The sequence below is a fragment of the Tenrec ecaudatus genome, chromosome 10 (genome assembly GCF_050624435.1).
Source record: "Tenrec ecaudatus isolate mTenEca1 chromosome 10, mTenEca1.hap1, whole genome shotgun sequence".
Classification (NCBI taxonomy): domain Eukaryota; kingdom Metazoa; phylum Chordata; class Mammalia; order Afrosoricida; family Tenrecidae; genus Tenrec; species Tenrec ecaudatus.
In genome coordinates, this window is record NC_134539.1 from 123,923,157 (window position 1) to 123,938,628 (window position 15,472).

General features: G+C 45.0%; 1 protein-coding gene across 1 annotated transcript in view; it reads left to right on the top strand.

The window, feature by feature from the left end:
• The window catches only part of HSF5 (heat shock transcription factor 5), a 59,523-nt gene that overhangs the window by 13,103 nt on the left and 30,948 nt on the right, over positions 1-15,472 (top strand). The window contains exon 3 of the mRNA XM_075559280.1: positions 9,517-9,614. Coding sequence (XP_075415395.1) covers positions 9,517-9,614 — 98 coding nt within the window. The remainder of the gene's footprint in view (positions 1-9,516; positions 9,615-15,472) is intronic.

Consider the following 15,472-nt stretch of genomic DNA (forward strand, 5'->3'; position numbering starts at 1 on the left):
GAGCCTGAATTGTGTTGGCTGTGAGTTTACTGGAAGATATTCATCCCCGCCATAGACGCGCATTTTCATTGAGCAAAAAATTTTGACTTCCTTCTTGTCGTTTTAAAGTGCATTTAAATGACGGGTTTTATCTGGAGCCCCAGCTGTAGGCTTGGAAAGAAGCACACGGCGAAGTGCTCTTAACCTGTCAGAAGAGTCAGCCGCCGTGCAGTTACAGTTGCCTCATCGTAATGAGGAGATGCTGTGGTAACTTTGCTTAAAGACAGTTATTGTTTCTCTTCTGGAGCCTTTTGACATTACTGAGCATTTTGTTATGGCTGCTACCACATTATTCTGGAATGGATCCATATCAAACATTCTTCTTAACCCCACAGGAAAGTACCTGAACCTATTTGCCTAACCTTCAGTGCGAGTGGACTATTTTGCACTTGAACTTGGGTTGCTTCTCAGTACTTCACAGAGGTCTCTGGCGGCAGGTTTCCCTAGTGCAATGTGTTGTTGAATTTCTGACTGCTGCTTCCATGGTAGGTGATTGAAGATCCAAGTTAAAAAAAAAAATCTTCAACAAATGTCAGTATTTTCTTGACCGTGATGCTGCTTATTGGTTCCACTGTAAAGACTTTCGTTTACTTTATATTGAGGCATAATCCATTCTGAAGTCTGTCGTCTTTGAGCTTCATCAATAGATGCTTCAAGTCCTTTTGGCTTCCAGCAAGCCCGGTGGTGCCATCTGCACATCACAGATGGTTAGCCCTCCAGTGCCGCAGCCTCATTGCTCTTCCACAGACCACCTTCTTGGGCGAGTCGCGCGGCAGCCGGGCTGAATAAGGATGGAGAGACTGCGACTGAGGCACGCCTTTCCTGGCTTCAAACCAAGCAGTCTCCCTCGGTTCTGCTCCCACGACTGTCTCCTGCTCTGTCTATGGACAGGTTCTACAGGAGCTGAATGAAGCGTTCTGGAGCTCCCATTCTCCACAGTGTCTTACACATAATTTATTATGACCTAAAGGTTGAAGGCCTTTGCGTAGTCAATAAAGCACAGATAAAAACATTGTTCTGGTAGTCTTTGCTTTCAGACAAGATCTGTCTGATATCAGCAATGATACCCCTTATTCTGTGTCGTCTTCTGCGTCTGGCTTGAATTTCTTGCAGATCTCTCTCAGGCAGTTCCCTCTAGATGGACTGCTGCAACCATTTTGAATGATCGTCAGCAAAATTTTATTTATGTGTGATGTTAATATTGTTCAGTAATGCCTGCATTCTGTTGGATTACCTTTCTTTGGGAATGTGCACAAATATAAATCTCTCTAAGTTGGTTGGCTAGGGAGCCGTTTCCAAATTCTTGGTATACATAAATAATCACTTCCAGCATTGCTCCAACATTGCATCCGTTTCTTAAAATATATTAATTGATATTCCATCAATTCCTGGAGCCTTGTTTTCCTACAGTACCTTCCGGGTGGCTTAGACTTCTTCCAGTAACACCGTTAGTTTGTAATCATGTGCCACCTGCAGAAATGGTTGACTGTCGACCAGGTATTTTAGTATGGCGACTTAGTGTTCTCAATCTTCTTTTGATATTTTCTGTGCCGCCGAGCGTTTTGCCCGTAGGATCCTTCAGTGTAGCTACTCAGATCTTGATCCCCCCCACCCCCTCGTTTCTTTTAAGCCAAGAGTGTTATTTCCTTTTGTTTTTCCAAATCCAGGTCTTTGCACGTTTCATTATGAGATGTGTGTTCTCAGGTTGCCCTTTGTTCAGCTTTTCCATCATTTCTGCCTTTCACTTCAGCTATGCGTGTGCACGAGCAACTGTCAGAGTCTCTTCTGATAATCATTTTTATTTTTTTTTCTTGTGTTTATATTTTTCTTTTCATTTTCAATTTTATTGGATTATAGTTGCTCATTACATCCTTTTTTAATATGTAAATAATTTACTGGGGGCTCATACACCTATCACAATCCATACTTACATCCATGTGTCAAGCACATTTTTACACTTGTTGCCATTATTATTTTCAAAGCATTTTCTTTCTACTTGAGTCCTTGGTATCAATTCCTCTGTATTCCCCTCCCTCCCACCCTCATGACCCCTTGATAAATTATAAATATCTTTATATCATTTCATTAGGAGCTCATACAACTCTTACCACAATCCATACATACGTCAATTGTGTGAAGCACATTTGTACACTCATTGACCTCATCATTCTCAAAACATTTGCTCTCTACCTAAGCCCCTGGCATCAGCTCCTCATTTTATCCCCTCTCTCCCTGCTCCCCCCCTCCCTCATGAACCCTTGATAATTTATCAATTAATTTTTGTCATATCTTGCCCTGTCCCACGTCTCCCTTCACCCACGTTTCTGTTGTCCATCCCCCATGGAGGAGGTCACATGTAGATCCTTGTAATCGTTTCCTCCTTTCCAATCCACCCCCCTCTACTCTACCAGTATGGCCACTCACACCACTGGTCCTGAAGGGGTCATCCGCCCTGTATTCCCTGTGTTTCCAGTTCCTATCTGTACCAGTGTGCATCCTCTGGTCTAGCCAGACTTGCAAGGTAGAATTCGGGTCATGATAGGGGTGGTGGGGGGAAAGAAGCATTTAGGAACTAAAGGAAAGTTGTGTTTTTCATCGTTACCACATTGCACCCTGACTGGCTCACCTCCTCCCTTAGACCCTTTTGTAAGGGGATGTCCAGTGGCCTACAAATGGGCTTTGGGTCTCTACTCCACACACACACCCCTCATTTACAATGATACGATTTTTTGTTCTTTGATGCCTGATACCTGATCTCGTCAACACCCTCTGATCGCACAGGATGCTGTGCTTCTTCCATGTGGGCTTTGTTGCTTCTGAGCTAGATGGCTGTTTGTTTATCTTCCAGCCTTTAAGACCCCAGATGTTATATCTTTTGACAGTCGGGCACCATCAGCTTTCTTCACCACATTTGCTTATTCACCTACTTTGTCTTCAGCAATCGTGTCAGGCAGGTGAGCATCATGGAATGCCAGTTTAATAGAACAAAGTATTCTTGCATTGAGGGAGTACTTGAGTGGAGGCCCAATGTCCTTCTGCTACCTTAATACTAAACCTGTACACATATGCACATAGATCTATTTTCCCATCCTCATATATAAATATATTAACATTTGCACATGCCTGTATTTAGCCCTCTATAAATGCCCTTTGCCTCCTAGTTCTTTCCTCTATTCCTTTGACTTTCCGCATGTCCCAACATCATGCTCAGTCTTCATTTGGGTTCCAGTAGTTCCTCTTGGTTACGTTACCCTTGATCACGTCCTCCCAGGCCTCCCATACCCTCCTCACCACCGATTTGGATCACTTGTTGGTCCCTTGTCCCTGGGTTTGTTAACACCACTACCTTCCCCCCACCTCCCCCTCTTCCATGTCCTCCCGGAACTGTCGGTCCCATTGTTTTCTCCTTCAGATTGTTCATCCAGCCTGTCTTATTTAGACAGACCTGCGGAGATAATAACATGCACAAAAACAAGACAGAGCAAAACCAAGCAACAAAATAAAACAACAAACCAATGACAACAAAACAAAACACAACAAGAAAGAAGAGCTGTCAGTTCAAGGATTGTTTGTTCTCCTTTAGGAGTGTTGTCCAGTCCAGTCTGTCGGGGCACCACACCTTGGCCCCAAAGTCCACCTTCAGCATTCCCTGGGGACCTCGCCACTCTGTTCCCTTGCTGTTGTGTTGCACCCCCTTGGTGTTTTGTCTCAGTGTGGCGGGAACAGATCGGGCACAATTCCCACACTGTGTCTCCGGTGCTGTCCCCTGCAGGGTCATGGGCCAGTGAGGGGCATCATGTCTCATAGTGGGGCCGGCCCTGTGGTCCTGTCTGTGGCCTGGCTGATAAACTATAAATTATTACTTTCACGGATGATATCCTTGATGTCATTCCATAACTCACATCTGATCTGTCATTAGTGTTCAATGTGTCAGATCTGTTCTCAAGGTAGTATCTAACCTAAGTTCAGGTGGAAACTACTCAAAGTCATGTTTTTGCTTTTGTGGACTTGTTTCAATTGTCTTCAACTTGAACTTGGGCATGTGCAATTGATGGTCGCTTCCCAAGTTGGCCCCTGGCTTTGTTCTGACTGATGATATTGAACTTACTCCTTTTCTTTTGCCACAAATACAGTCAATTTTATCCCTTTGGATTCCATCCTTGTATTCTTTGCATTTCCTTAGTTACAAGTCAGATATTAACTATGTATTAATGCATCCCATACTATATATATACTGGTTTTATGATTTCTCAGGAATTTCATTTTAAAGTACATTTAAAAACTATTCAAAATATGCAACCAGTGACATGAGAATCTAGCAGTAACAAGAAGCTAACCCCTTTTGTTGATTTATTTGTAACGAGAGGCTGCTGACGGCATGAAAGGAGCCCTGGCCGTGCTGTGCATTGGGCGTTTGCTACCTGCAAGGCCGCCAGGTCAAGCCCACCTGCTCCTATGCTCAAGTGAGGCTGGACAGTCTGGGAAAGGCTGAGTGAAATTGGGCTCGATGGCAGTGGATTTTGGTAGGATAGATGGAAACCACGGGTCTTTTTCAGCCACCAGAGGGCAGGCCGGACCAAAGGCCATCTGTGGTTTCAGCTTCGCTGTCAATAGAAAAGCCAGGTGCCGGGGATGCGTGTGGACCCCCTGTGAGTAAGAGCATCCCCACAGGGCTTCCCCCAGCGTTGTTAGAGAAACGCCAGCAGACCTCAGGGTGGGGCTCTTTGGATTCAGCTTACTTCCCAGGATACTTCTCCTTTCAAATATCCTAAGAAATCAAATTCAAACCCAGAATAGTTTAATTTTCTATGTGAATTGCCTTCAAAGACTAATGTATAAAGGCCTGTTTGCCTAACCTAGAGTGGAAACGATAGTTAGCTTTTTTAATTATTAGAATCTTTGAAAATTGCCATTCGGAAAGCATCAACCTATATGTTTTTATATGACTACAATTCTGCCCATTATTTCAAGGGTTTTTTTATGTACAAAATGTAGTGCTGTAAATGGCATGTGATATGCGAAAATGCTTATTTGTCATATATGTGTGTAAGAGTATAAATATTACAGAGAAATTGATGCATTATGGTGTTGGCAAAGTCTATTGAGAATACCAGACTGCCACAAGAACACACAAATCTCAAGGCCAGAATGCGTCTTAGGAGCAAGGATGGTGAGCCTTTCTCTCTTCTACATTGGACAAGTTTCCGGGAGAGACTGGCTCCGGAAGAGGTAGAAGACAAGCTCAGAAGAGGAGGAAGCTCAACGAGGTGGATTGATAGGGTGACCCCATGCAGCAGAGGGCTCACACATAGCCATCGTGAGCGTGGCGTAGGCTGGTCGTGTCTGGTTGCTGTCTGTTGCAGCCAATTCGATGACACCTAACACAGAAACAACCATGTATCTTTGAGCCTCGACATCTGAAAAAGCCACGAGTGGATGATGCAGAAATAGGGACGCACGTCCAGGAATGTTTACCTTCAGAGGTGAAGGCATGCATGATGTGATTTGTTTTATTAGTGCTCTCAGTGTTTTAAAAATCCCATAACAAGGGTCAGTTGTCGTCTAATCAACATTAATTGAGCAAACTTAAAATAGCATCCCACAGCGAGGCGCACACCCCGTAGATGGTCACCATTAGCTAGCGCTGACTCGGGCAGCGTTGCACCAAGGACAGAGTTCTGAAGGGTCCAGGAAGGAGGACAGGACGGGACAAACAGGAAGCACAGGAGGAAGCGAGATAAGACATACATTGAAGGGATTTCGTGAAGGAGATGAAACAAAATGTGTACGAATTACTGAATGCAGATTGCATGATCCGCTTTGTAAGCCTTAACCCAGTTCACAAAATTTTCCCCAAAAATGTTACAATTGGCGACGAATGAAAAGCTTAAGGAAATTCTGGGTGAAAAGCGATGGACCACTGAGGTAGAGCACTGACTGTAGCTACCATCCTGGTCACCTTTGGCCGGTTACTTAACATTTCTGAGGTTTTGTAAGACAATGTTTAAACCCTCGTGATTACACGAGGCGATCGATGCAAAGCACTCCTGATGAAGTCTGGAATGTCGTGGGTGCTCCCGAAGAGTAAGCCTCTGTTGAATGCAGACAGACTCGCTGCCAACTCATCGTGTCCCCAGAGGGCAGGGTAGAACTGCTGACACTGTAACTGGGAGTAGGAAGCCCAGTCTTTGTCCCGCAGAGTGGCTGGTGGTTTCGAACTGCCGACCTTGAGGATCGCAGCCGACCATGTAACCACTACACCGCCAGGGCTCCTCTTAACGTAAAGATATGATGTTATAATTGGTCCTTATGCGTTTTGGAGAGGCTTTTTCTGAAAAGAAGAAACCGTCTGTAAGTAGAACTACTCTACGAGGTCAGTGCTGCCGTCGCGCCCTAACTACAAACAGAATATTGGAAAAACAAAAGCATTTCTTTAGCTATAATAAAAGTAGCCAGCATTTATGATTGCTTTCTTTATGCCAGTACCAGTCTAAGTGCTTTGGCGTACGAAATCACTTACTCCTCGCAACCGTTATATATCAGGTAATGCCATTACTACTGCAATGTTAGCGGGATATAAAAATCAAGTGGCAAATAATTAAGTTTACATAGATAATACCTGGTGGAGCTGGTCCCCCAAAGCAGACAGGTTGGCTCTGAAATCCAATTTTCACACTTGATCTTAGGAAAAAGGGTGAGAAGTGATAGAATCCAATTTTTAACCACTGACCTAAATGATTAAATCATTTTGGATGTATTTCCACGAATGCATTGTTTGCTAAAATTACTACATAGGAACAGTTGGAGAGTATTTTACTTTATCCTTAAAAATGCATCCCCCTCCCGGCGTGGAGGAGGGAACCAGTGGAGAGGTCTGGGAGGCTGGCCCCAGCACCATAAATTAAGTGGATTCCTGCCCCTCCCCTGAAAAGAATTTGTTCCAAAGGACGACATTGACTCTGCAGCTCCGGGAGATGGACATATCTGATCAGAGCACACGGGAGCAGATGAAGGGGCAGGAGGAGAGAGTGGAGCACAGCCTGGCCCACCAGGCCGTGATGATGATGTTCCTGAGTAGAGCAGCCAGTCCACAGAGAGAACAACATGGCTGGCCCCACTATGAGAAATGATGCCCCTCACTGACTAAGGGCGATACAGGGGACAGCACCGGAGACACAGTGTGGGAATTGCACCTGACCTGATCCCACCACACCAAGGCAAATCACTGGGGGAGTGCAGCGGAACAGCAAGGGAATGGAGTGGCAAGGTCCCCAGGGAATGCTGAAAGTGGACTTTGGGGCCAGGGCGTGGTGCCCCAACAGACTGGACTGGAAAACGCTCCTAAGGGCCAGCAGACGATCCCTGAACTAACTACAAGCTTTTCTCTTGTGAACTGTTTTGCTCTGTTCTTTGTCAGTGGTTTGTTTTTGTTGTTTTGTTGTCTGGTTGCATACTGTTGCTTTGTTTTCCTCTGTCTTGTTTTCGTGCATGTTAGTGTCTCCACAGTTCTGTCTGAATAGGACAGGCTGGATGAACTATCTGGAGGAAAAACAACGGGACCGACAGTTCCGGGGCGACTTGGGGTGGGGGGGTAAGGGGGGTAAGGAAGTGGTATTAACAAACCCAGGGACAAGGGAAAAACATGGGACCCCAAATGGTAGAGAAGGGAGTGGCAGGCCTGGTGGGAAATGATCAAGGGTAAGGTTGCTTAGAGAAGAGGTATACTCTAGCCCAGGTGGCGATGAAGCATGGTAGTAGGGCAGGAGGAAGGTCAAGGGAGATGGAGGAAAGAGCTAGGAGTCAAAGGGCATTCATGGAGGTCTAGACAAAGACATGTGCAAGCAAATATATATAGGAGGATGGGGAAATAGATCTATGTGTCTATATTTATAGGTCAAGTATTAAGGTGGCGGAAGGACCTTGGGCCTCTACTCAAACACTCCCTCAATGCATGAATACCTTCTTTTATTAAATTGGAACTCTATGATGCTCACTCTCCCGACACAACTGCTGGAGCCAAAGTGGGTGAACAAGTAAATGTGGTGAAGAAAGCTGATGGTGCCCGGCTATCAAAAGAGATAGTGACTGGGGTCTTAAAGGCTTGAAGATAAACAAGCGGCCATTTAGCTCAGAAGCAACAAAGTCCACATGGAAGAACACACCAGCCTGTGTGATCGAGTGGTCCCAAAGGGATCAGTTACCAGGCTTCAAAGAACAAAAAATCATATCATTGACTGCACACCTCCATGATAGGATCGCTGAAGACAAATGGGTGCATAAGCAAATGTGAAGAAAGCTGATGGTGCCCGGCTATCAAAAGAGATAGTGTCTGGGGTCTTAAAGGCTTGAAGGTGAACAAGCGGCCATCTAGCTCAGAAGCAAATAAGCCCACATGGAAGAAGCACACCGGCCAGTGCGATCACGAGGTGCCCAAGGGACCAGGTATAAGGCATCATGCAAAAAAAAAAACAAACAACGATATAAGTGTGTGTATGTATGTGTATATATGTGTGTATGTATATATATATATACATATATATACCATATTAAATGAAGGGGGAAGTGCAGAGTGAAGGCCCAAGTGTCGGCCAATGGAGATCCCCTCATAGAGGCGTTTAGGAGAGGAGATGGGTTAATTAGGGTGCGAGTTAGTACCGATGAAGAACACAGCTTTCCCCCAGATCCTGGATGCTTCCTCCCCCCAACTACCATGATCCGAATTCTACCTTGCAGGGCTGGATAGGACAGAGGCTGTACACTGGTACATATGAGGGCTGGAGGTACAGGGAATCCAGGGTGGATGATACCTTCAGGACCAAGGGTGTGAGGGACGATGCTGGGAGAGTGGAGGGTGAGTGGGTTGGAAAGGGGGAACTAATTACAAGGATCCACATGTGACCTCTTCCCTGGGAGAGGGACAGCAGAGAAGGGGGGAAGGGAGACCCCGGATAGGGCAAGATATGACAAAATAACGATGTATAAATTACCAAGGGCACATGAGGAAGGGGGGAAAGGGGAGGGAGGAAAAAAAAAAGAGGACCTGATGCAAGGGGCTTAAGTGGAGAGCAAATGCCTTGAGAATGATTGGGGCAGGGAATGTATGGATATGCTTTATACAATTGATGTATGTATACGTATGGATTGTGGTAAGAGTTGTATGAATCCCTAATAAATGTAAAAAAAGAAAAAAAAATGCATCCCCCTCCAAATGGATGCTGTTGTTAACATGATTGAAAGAATCATTTTAGTTTTTGACAGTCAATAGTTTCAGTGTGAATCAATGTTTTTAGCTGCTAAAGAAATGATAAAAGTAGATCTGACCCTTTAAAAATGGTTTTATTATTATGTTTTCAAATTTTAAAAAGAATGCACTACAGTGATCACGCTTTGATGGGACTCAGGAAGCCAAGCTTGTGGCCTCGCTCGCCCAGGTTGCGGAGGAGGGTTGGTGACGCGTCTGTGTTTGGTTTGTTCCAGCTGTGCTCCAGTGCTGTTCCCCTTCCACCCACATGGATGCTCTCAGCAGCTGTGTCACGCCCACTGCCTCTTCCTACGCCCACTGCAACTACTTCCAGGTGAGTCCTGGGACGGTGGCGCAGTCTGGGATTCACGGCCACTGCTACCAACCAACCTTCTGGAATCTCGAAGTGGAAAGTTTATGCTAATGACTTAGAAGTAAGTTATAGATCATGGGCTCGGTTTTCTCGTATCTGAAAAAGGAGCTGATAGAAGTCCCTAAAGGTGTGTCCAGGCCTGAACTGGCCAGTGCAGTAGCTATTAACTGCATGGTTATCTAAAGTTAAATTTGTCCAAATTAAATAAAACTCAAAACCAGTTCCTCAGTCATACTAGCTACTTTTCAAGAGTCGCCATGACTACCAAATCGTACCGCACCGGTGTCATTTCTGAGCAGTGCTGTTGTAGGCTCTTCCATGGCAAAAGGAATGCTGAGTAAACTGAAAAGTATGCGCGTCACCACGAGAGAGTCGCCAAGTGAGCGAGTCTGCCAATTTGGTAGCGTGTCGTTAAGCCCATTCTGACTCTCAGTGCCCCTGCATATAGGATGAAGACATAAGAGAAGAAAAAAAGTATGTGAAAAATTTATTTTTTATTTTTAACAGTTTTACTGGAATATAATTCACATATCATACAATTCCATAGCCCAGTCACATCAAGGAGATTTGTACAATTATCACCACAGTTTTAGAACATTTTCTTAATTATTATACTCATCGTTATTAGCTCTCCATTTCCCCCAAACTCCTTTGCCTATTACCCCACGGACAGGCCAATTCAGTGAGTGTCTATGTAAATTTACTTACCTTGGAGTTCATATACAGAAAACCATTTATGAAAACTAATAACAATAAGCAGTAAAACAGATAAAAATCTCAATAGGAAATAAAGCAGAAAACATTAAAAACTAGGACAAATATAGAATGGATCTGAAAGGAGATTGAATAATAAGACATTAAATTTTTTAATCATTTTATTAGGGGCTCATACAACTTTTATCATAATCCACACATACATCAATTGTGTAAACCCCATTTGTACATTCATTGCTCTCATCATCCTCAAAACATTTGCTCTCCAACTAAGCCCCTGGTATCAGGTCCTCACTTTTTCCCTTCCCTCGCTGCTCCCCCCTCCCTCCTGAACCCTTGGTAGTTTATAAATTATTATTTTGTGATATCTTACACTGTCCGACGTCTCCCTTCACCCACTTTTCTGTTGTCCATCCCCCAGGGAGGAGGTCACATGTAGATCCTTGTAATCGGTTCCCTCTTTCCAACCCACACTCCCTCTACCCTCCCAGTATCGCCACTCATACCACTGGTCCTGAAGGGATCATCCACTCTGGATTCCCTGCATTTCCGGTTCCTATCTGCACCAGTGTACATCCTCTGGTCTAGCCAGACTTGCAAGGTAGAATTGGGATCATGATAGTGGGGCGGGGGCGGGGGGAGCATTTAGGAACTAGAGGAGAATTGTATTTTTAATTGTTGCTTTATCGCACCCTGACTGGTTCGCCTCCTCCCCGAGACCCAGAATTGTGAAATTGAATAGTGGTCCCCATCAACCTTAATCCTCACGTTATAAACATTAGTCTTAAAATCCCCTGTTATTATTTATTAGTAAATGCTTTGATTTAAAAATTTTATACTGCTATTTCTAGGATAAGGTTAAATTCCATGCTATTTTTCATGTTATAATTCCTTGGAGATTAAAATTACCCTTTTTGTATATCATCTAGCTGGGATAGCTTCAGTTCTTAAGGGAATTATTTATTTGTGACCTTAGAGTTCTCAAAAGAATATTCCTTTGTTGGGAGAAAATCTATATTGGAAGTTGTTTTCATTTTGGGTTTCTAACGGAGCAAAACCGATGAAGAATTGATGAAAGTGTATAAGTGATCCCTGACTTAGGACATGTTGCAGTTGGGATGAACTGTTGGGACTGTGGGTTAAGTGTTGGACCATTCACTGCAAAGATACTGATAACAAAAGGCTACTACAATACGGGGCAAATGAGCTTTCTGACGTACATCAGAGCCGACCGTGGTTGTGACGGAGACAGGCCACAACCCCCAGGGAGGAAACTTCCATGTTACTTGATTGTTTGTGCACATCAGGTCACAATGGAAAGTCCTTATGGCCAAGCGGGCACATTAACCACCCAGAGAAGAGACGCGCGCAGGCTCAGACATTTTTAACATCAGGTTATCCTGAAGCAGAGTGACTCAAACTCTTCCACTGAGTCCATTTCAACTCACAGTGAGCTTGCAGGACAGGTTGTGAAGGCTGTGAGTATTCTTTCTCCCATGGAGTGTCTGTCTGGTGGGCTCAAAGGACTGACCTCACAGTTAGCGTCCCAACCTGTAGTCCACTGTGCCCCCAGGGCTCTGAATGCGGAACCCAAGATCTGCTTTGTGAGTGTCACCCGATTCACAAAAGCGCACCACGAGGGGTGCACTAACTCAGGAGTTGCTGGATGCTTGCTTAGCAGGGAAAATGCACACTATGAAATGTCTGCCCTCCTAAGCACAATTTGGGGTTGGTGTTTTTTTTTTTTTTAATTAATTTATTTATTTATTTTAACAATTTATTGGGGCTGATACAATTCTTTTCACAGTTCATACATATACATACATCAATTGTATAAAGCACATCTGTACAGTCTTTGCCCTAATCATTTTTTTCTCTTTTCTTCTTTTACATTTTATTAGGGACTCATACAACTCTTATCACCATCCATACATATACATACATCAATTGTATAAAGCACATCCATACATTCCCTGCCCCAATCATTCTCAAGGCATTTGCTCTCCACTTAAGCCCCTTGCATCAGGTCCTCTTTTTTTTCCCCCCTCCCTCCCCTTTCCCCCCTCCCTCATGTGCCCTTGGTAATTTATACATCGTTATTTTGTCATATCTTGCCCTATCCGGAGTCTCCCTTCCGCCCTTCTCTGCTGTCCCTCTCCCAGGGAAGAGGTCACATGTGGATCCTTGTAATCAGTTCCCCCTTTCCAACCCACTCACCCTCCACTCTCCCAGCATCGTCCCTCACACCCTTGGTCCTGAAGGTATCATCCACCCTGGATTCCCTGTACTTCCAGCCCTCATATGTACCAGTGTACAGCCTCTGTCCTATCCAGCCCTGCAAGGTAGAATTCGGATCATGGTAGTTGGGGGGAGGAAGCATCCAGGATCTGGGGGAAAGCTGTGTTCTTCATCGGTACTACCTCGCACCCTAATTAACCCATCTCCTCTCCTAAACGCCTCTATGAGGGGATCTCCATTGGCCGACACTTGGGCCTTGGGTCTCCACTCTGCACTTCCCCCTTCATTTAATATGATATATATATATATATATACATACACACATATATACACATACATACACACACTTATATCGTTGTTGTTTTTTTTGCATGATGCCTTATACCTGGTCCCTTGGCACCTCGTGATCGCACTGGCCGGTGTGCTTCTTCCATGTGGGCTTATTTGCTTCTGAGCTAGATGGCCGCTGTTCACCCTCAAGCCTTTAAGACCCCAGACACTATCTCTTTTGATAGCCGGGCACCATCAGCTTTCTTCACCACATTTGCTTATGCACCCATTTGTCTTCAGCGATCCTATCATGGAGGTGTGCAGTCAATGATATGATTTTTTGTTCTTTGAAGCCTGGTAACTGATCCCTTTGGGACCACTCGATCACACAGGCTGGTGTGTTCTTCCATGTGGACTTTGTTGCTTCTGAGCTAGATGGCCGCTTGTTTATCTTCAAGCCTTTAAGACCCCAGTCACTATCTCTTTTGATAGCCGGGCACCATCAGCTTTCTTCACCACATTTACTTGTTCACCCACTTTGGCTCCAGCCGTTGTGTCGGGAGAGTGAGCATCATAGAGTTCCAATTTAATAAAAAAAGGTATTCATGCATTGAGGGAGTGTTTGAGTAGAGGCCCAAGGTCCTTCCGCCACCTTAATACTTGACCTATAAATATAGACACATAGATGTATTTCCCCATCCTCCTATATATATTTGCTTGCACATGTCTTTGTCTAGACCTCCATGAATGCCCTTTGACTCCTAGCTCTTTCCTCCATCTCCCTTGACCTTCCTCCTGCCCTACTACCATGCTTCATCGCCACCTGGGCTAGAGTATACCTCTTCTCTAAGCAACCTTACCCTTGATCATTTCCCACCAGGCCTGCCACTCCCCCTTCTCTACCATTTGGGGTCCCATGTTTTTCCCTTGTCCCTGGGTTTGTTAACACCACTTCCTTACCCCCCCCTACCCCCCCACCCCAAGTCCCCCCGGAACTGTCGGTCCCGTTGTTTTTCCTCCAGATAGTTCATCCAGCCTGTCCTATTCAGACAGACCTGTGGAGACACTAACATGCACGAAAACAAGACAGAGGAAAACAAAGCAACAGTATACAACCAGACAACAAAACAACAAAAACAAACCACTGACAAAGAACAGAACAAAACAGTTCACAAGAGAAAAGCTTGTAGTTAGTTCAGGGATCGTCTGCTGGCCCTTAGGAGCGTTTTCCAGTCCAGTCTGTTGGGGCACCACGCCCTGGCCCCAAAGTCCACTTTCAGCATTCCCTGGGGACCTTGCCACTCCATTCCCTTGCTGTTCCGCTGCACTCCCCCAGTGATTTGCCTCGGTGTGGTGGGATCAGGTCAGGTGCAATTCCCACACTGTGTCTCCGGTGCTGTCCCCTGTATCGCCCTTAGTCACTGAGGGGCATCATGTCTCATAGTAGGTCCAGCCATGTTGTTCTCTCTGTGGACTGGCTGCTCTACTCAGGAACATCATCATCACGGCCTGGTGGGCCAGGCTGTGCTCCACTCTCTCCTCCTGCCCCTTCATCTGCTCCCGTGTGCTCTGATCAAATATGTCCATCTCCCGGAGCTGCAGAGTCAATGTCGTCCTTTGGAACAAATTCTTTTCGGGGGAGGGGCAGGAATTCACTTAATTTATGGTGCTGGGGCCAGCCTCCCAGACCTGGTTTGTTTTGTTTTTTTTGGTACCTCATTGTAAAGTACTAAGATGGGTGACGGATACTTGAGGTGCCATTCTGGAAATCAGTGCAGTGAGCGTGGTTGGACTGTGAGTGAATAGGTGAATGGCTAGGCTAGTGTGACGGCAAAGAGCCGTCTGGCAACTTAGATTTGAAACCTGACTCTGCCGGTTGCTTCGTGTCACTGTGGGTAACTTGAAAAGCGTCTCTGAAAGTCAGTTTCATGATGTGGAAATGGAGAGCATCGCATCCCACTGGGCTCTATTGAGAGTTCAGTCATCGCATTCCACAGGTCCTTGACTTGACACCCACTGAAATGAAAGCTCAGTGAAGTGTCAAGGCTGGGTTCCTCGGTGCCGGCACCAGTTGAGGCTGCCTTGTCCCGCCTCTGGATGTCTTCGGCACATCTTTGCAGTCCATTTGGCAACCCCGAGAGGTTTTTCTTCCATCATAACTTTTCTGTGCTTGTCTGTGTGTAACCTGGGATGATAAAAACCTATTGAGTGGCCTATTCTGTGCAAAGCTCTGCATTTGGCACCCAAAACTAATTACATGTTTTATTTCATCATGATTCCTCTGTGTCATATGTTCACAGATCACTCATCAATAAACATTTATTGAATGCCCACTGTGCAAAACATTATGCATAGAGACTATAACTCACGTGGGTATAAATCTACAAATGAAGGCCGTTTTTAATCTATCCTCTTATTATTAAAAATACTCAATTGCAGGAAACACGGGACATTTCGATAGTCCATCCATTTTTTCCAGATCATTTGGAACTCAAGATCAAAGCCTCCCCCTGAATCTGTGGAAGCATTGGCAGACTTGTGAGCATCCTGTATTTGAAATTTTCTGACTAATGCTTACATACCCAAAACAATATATG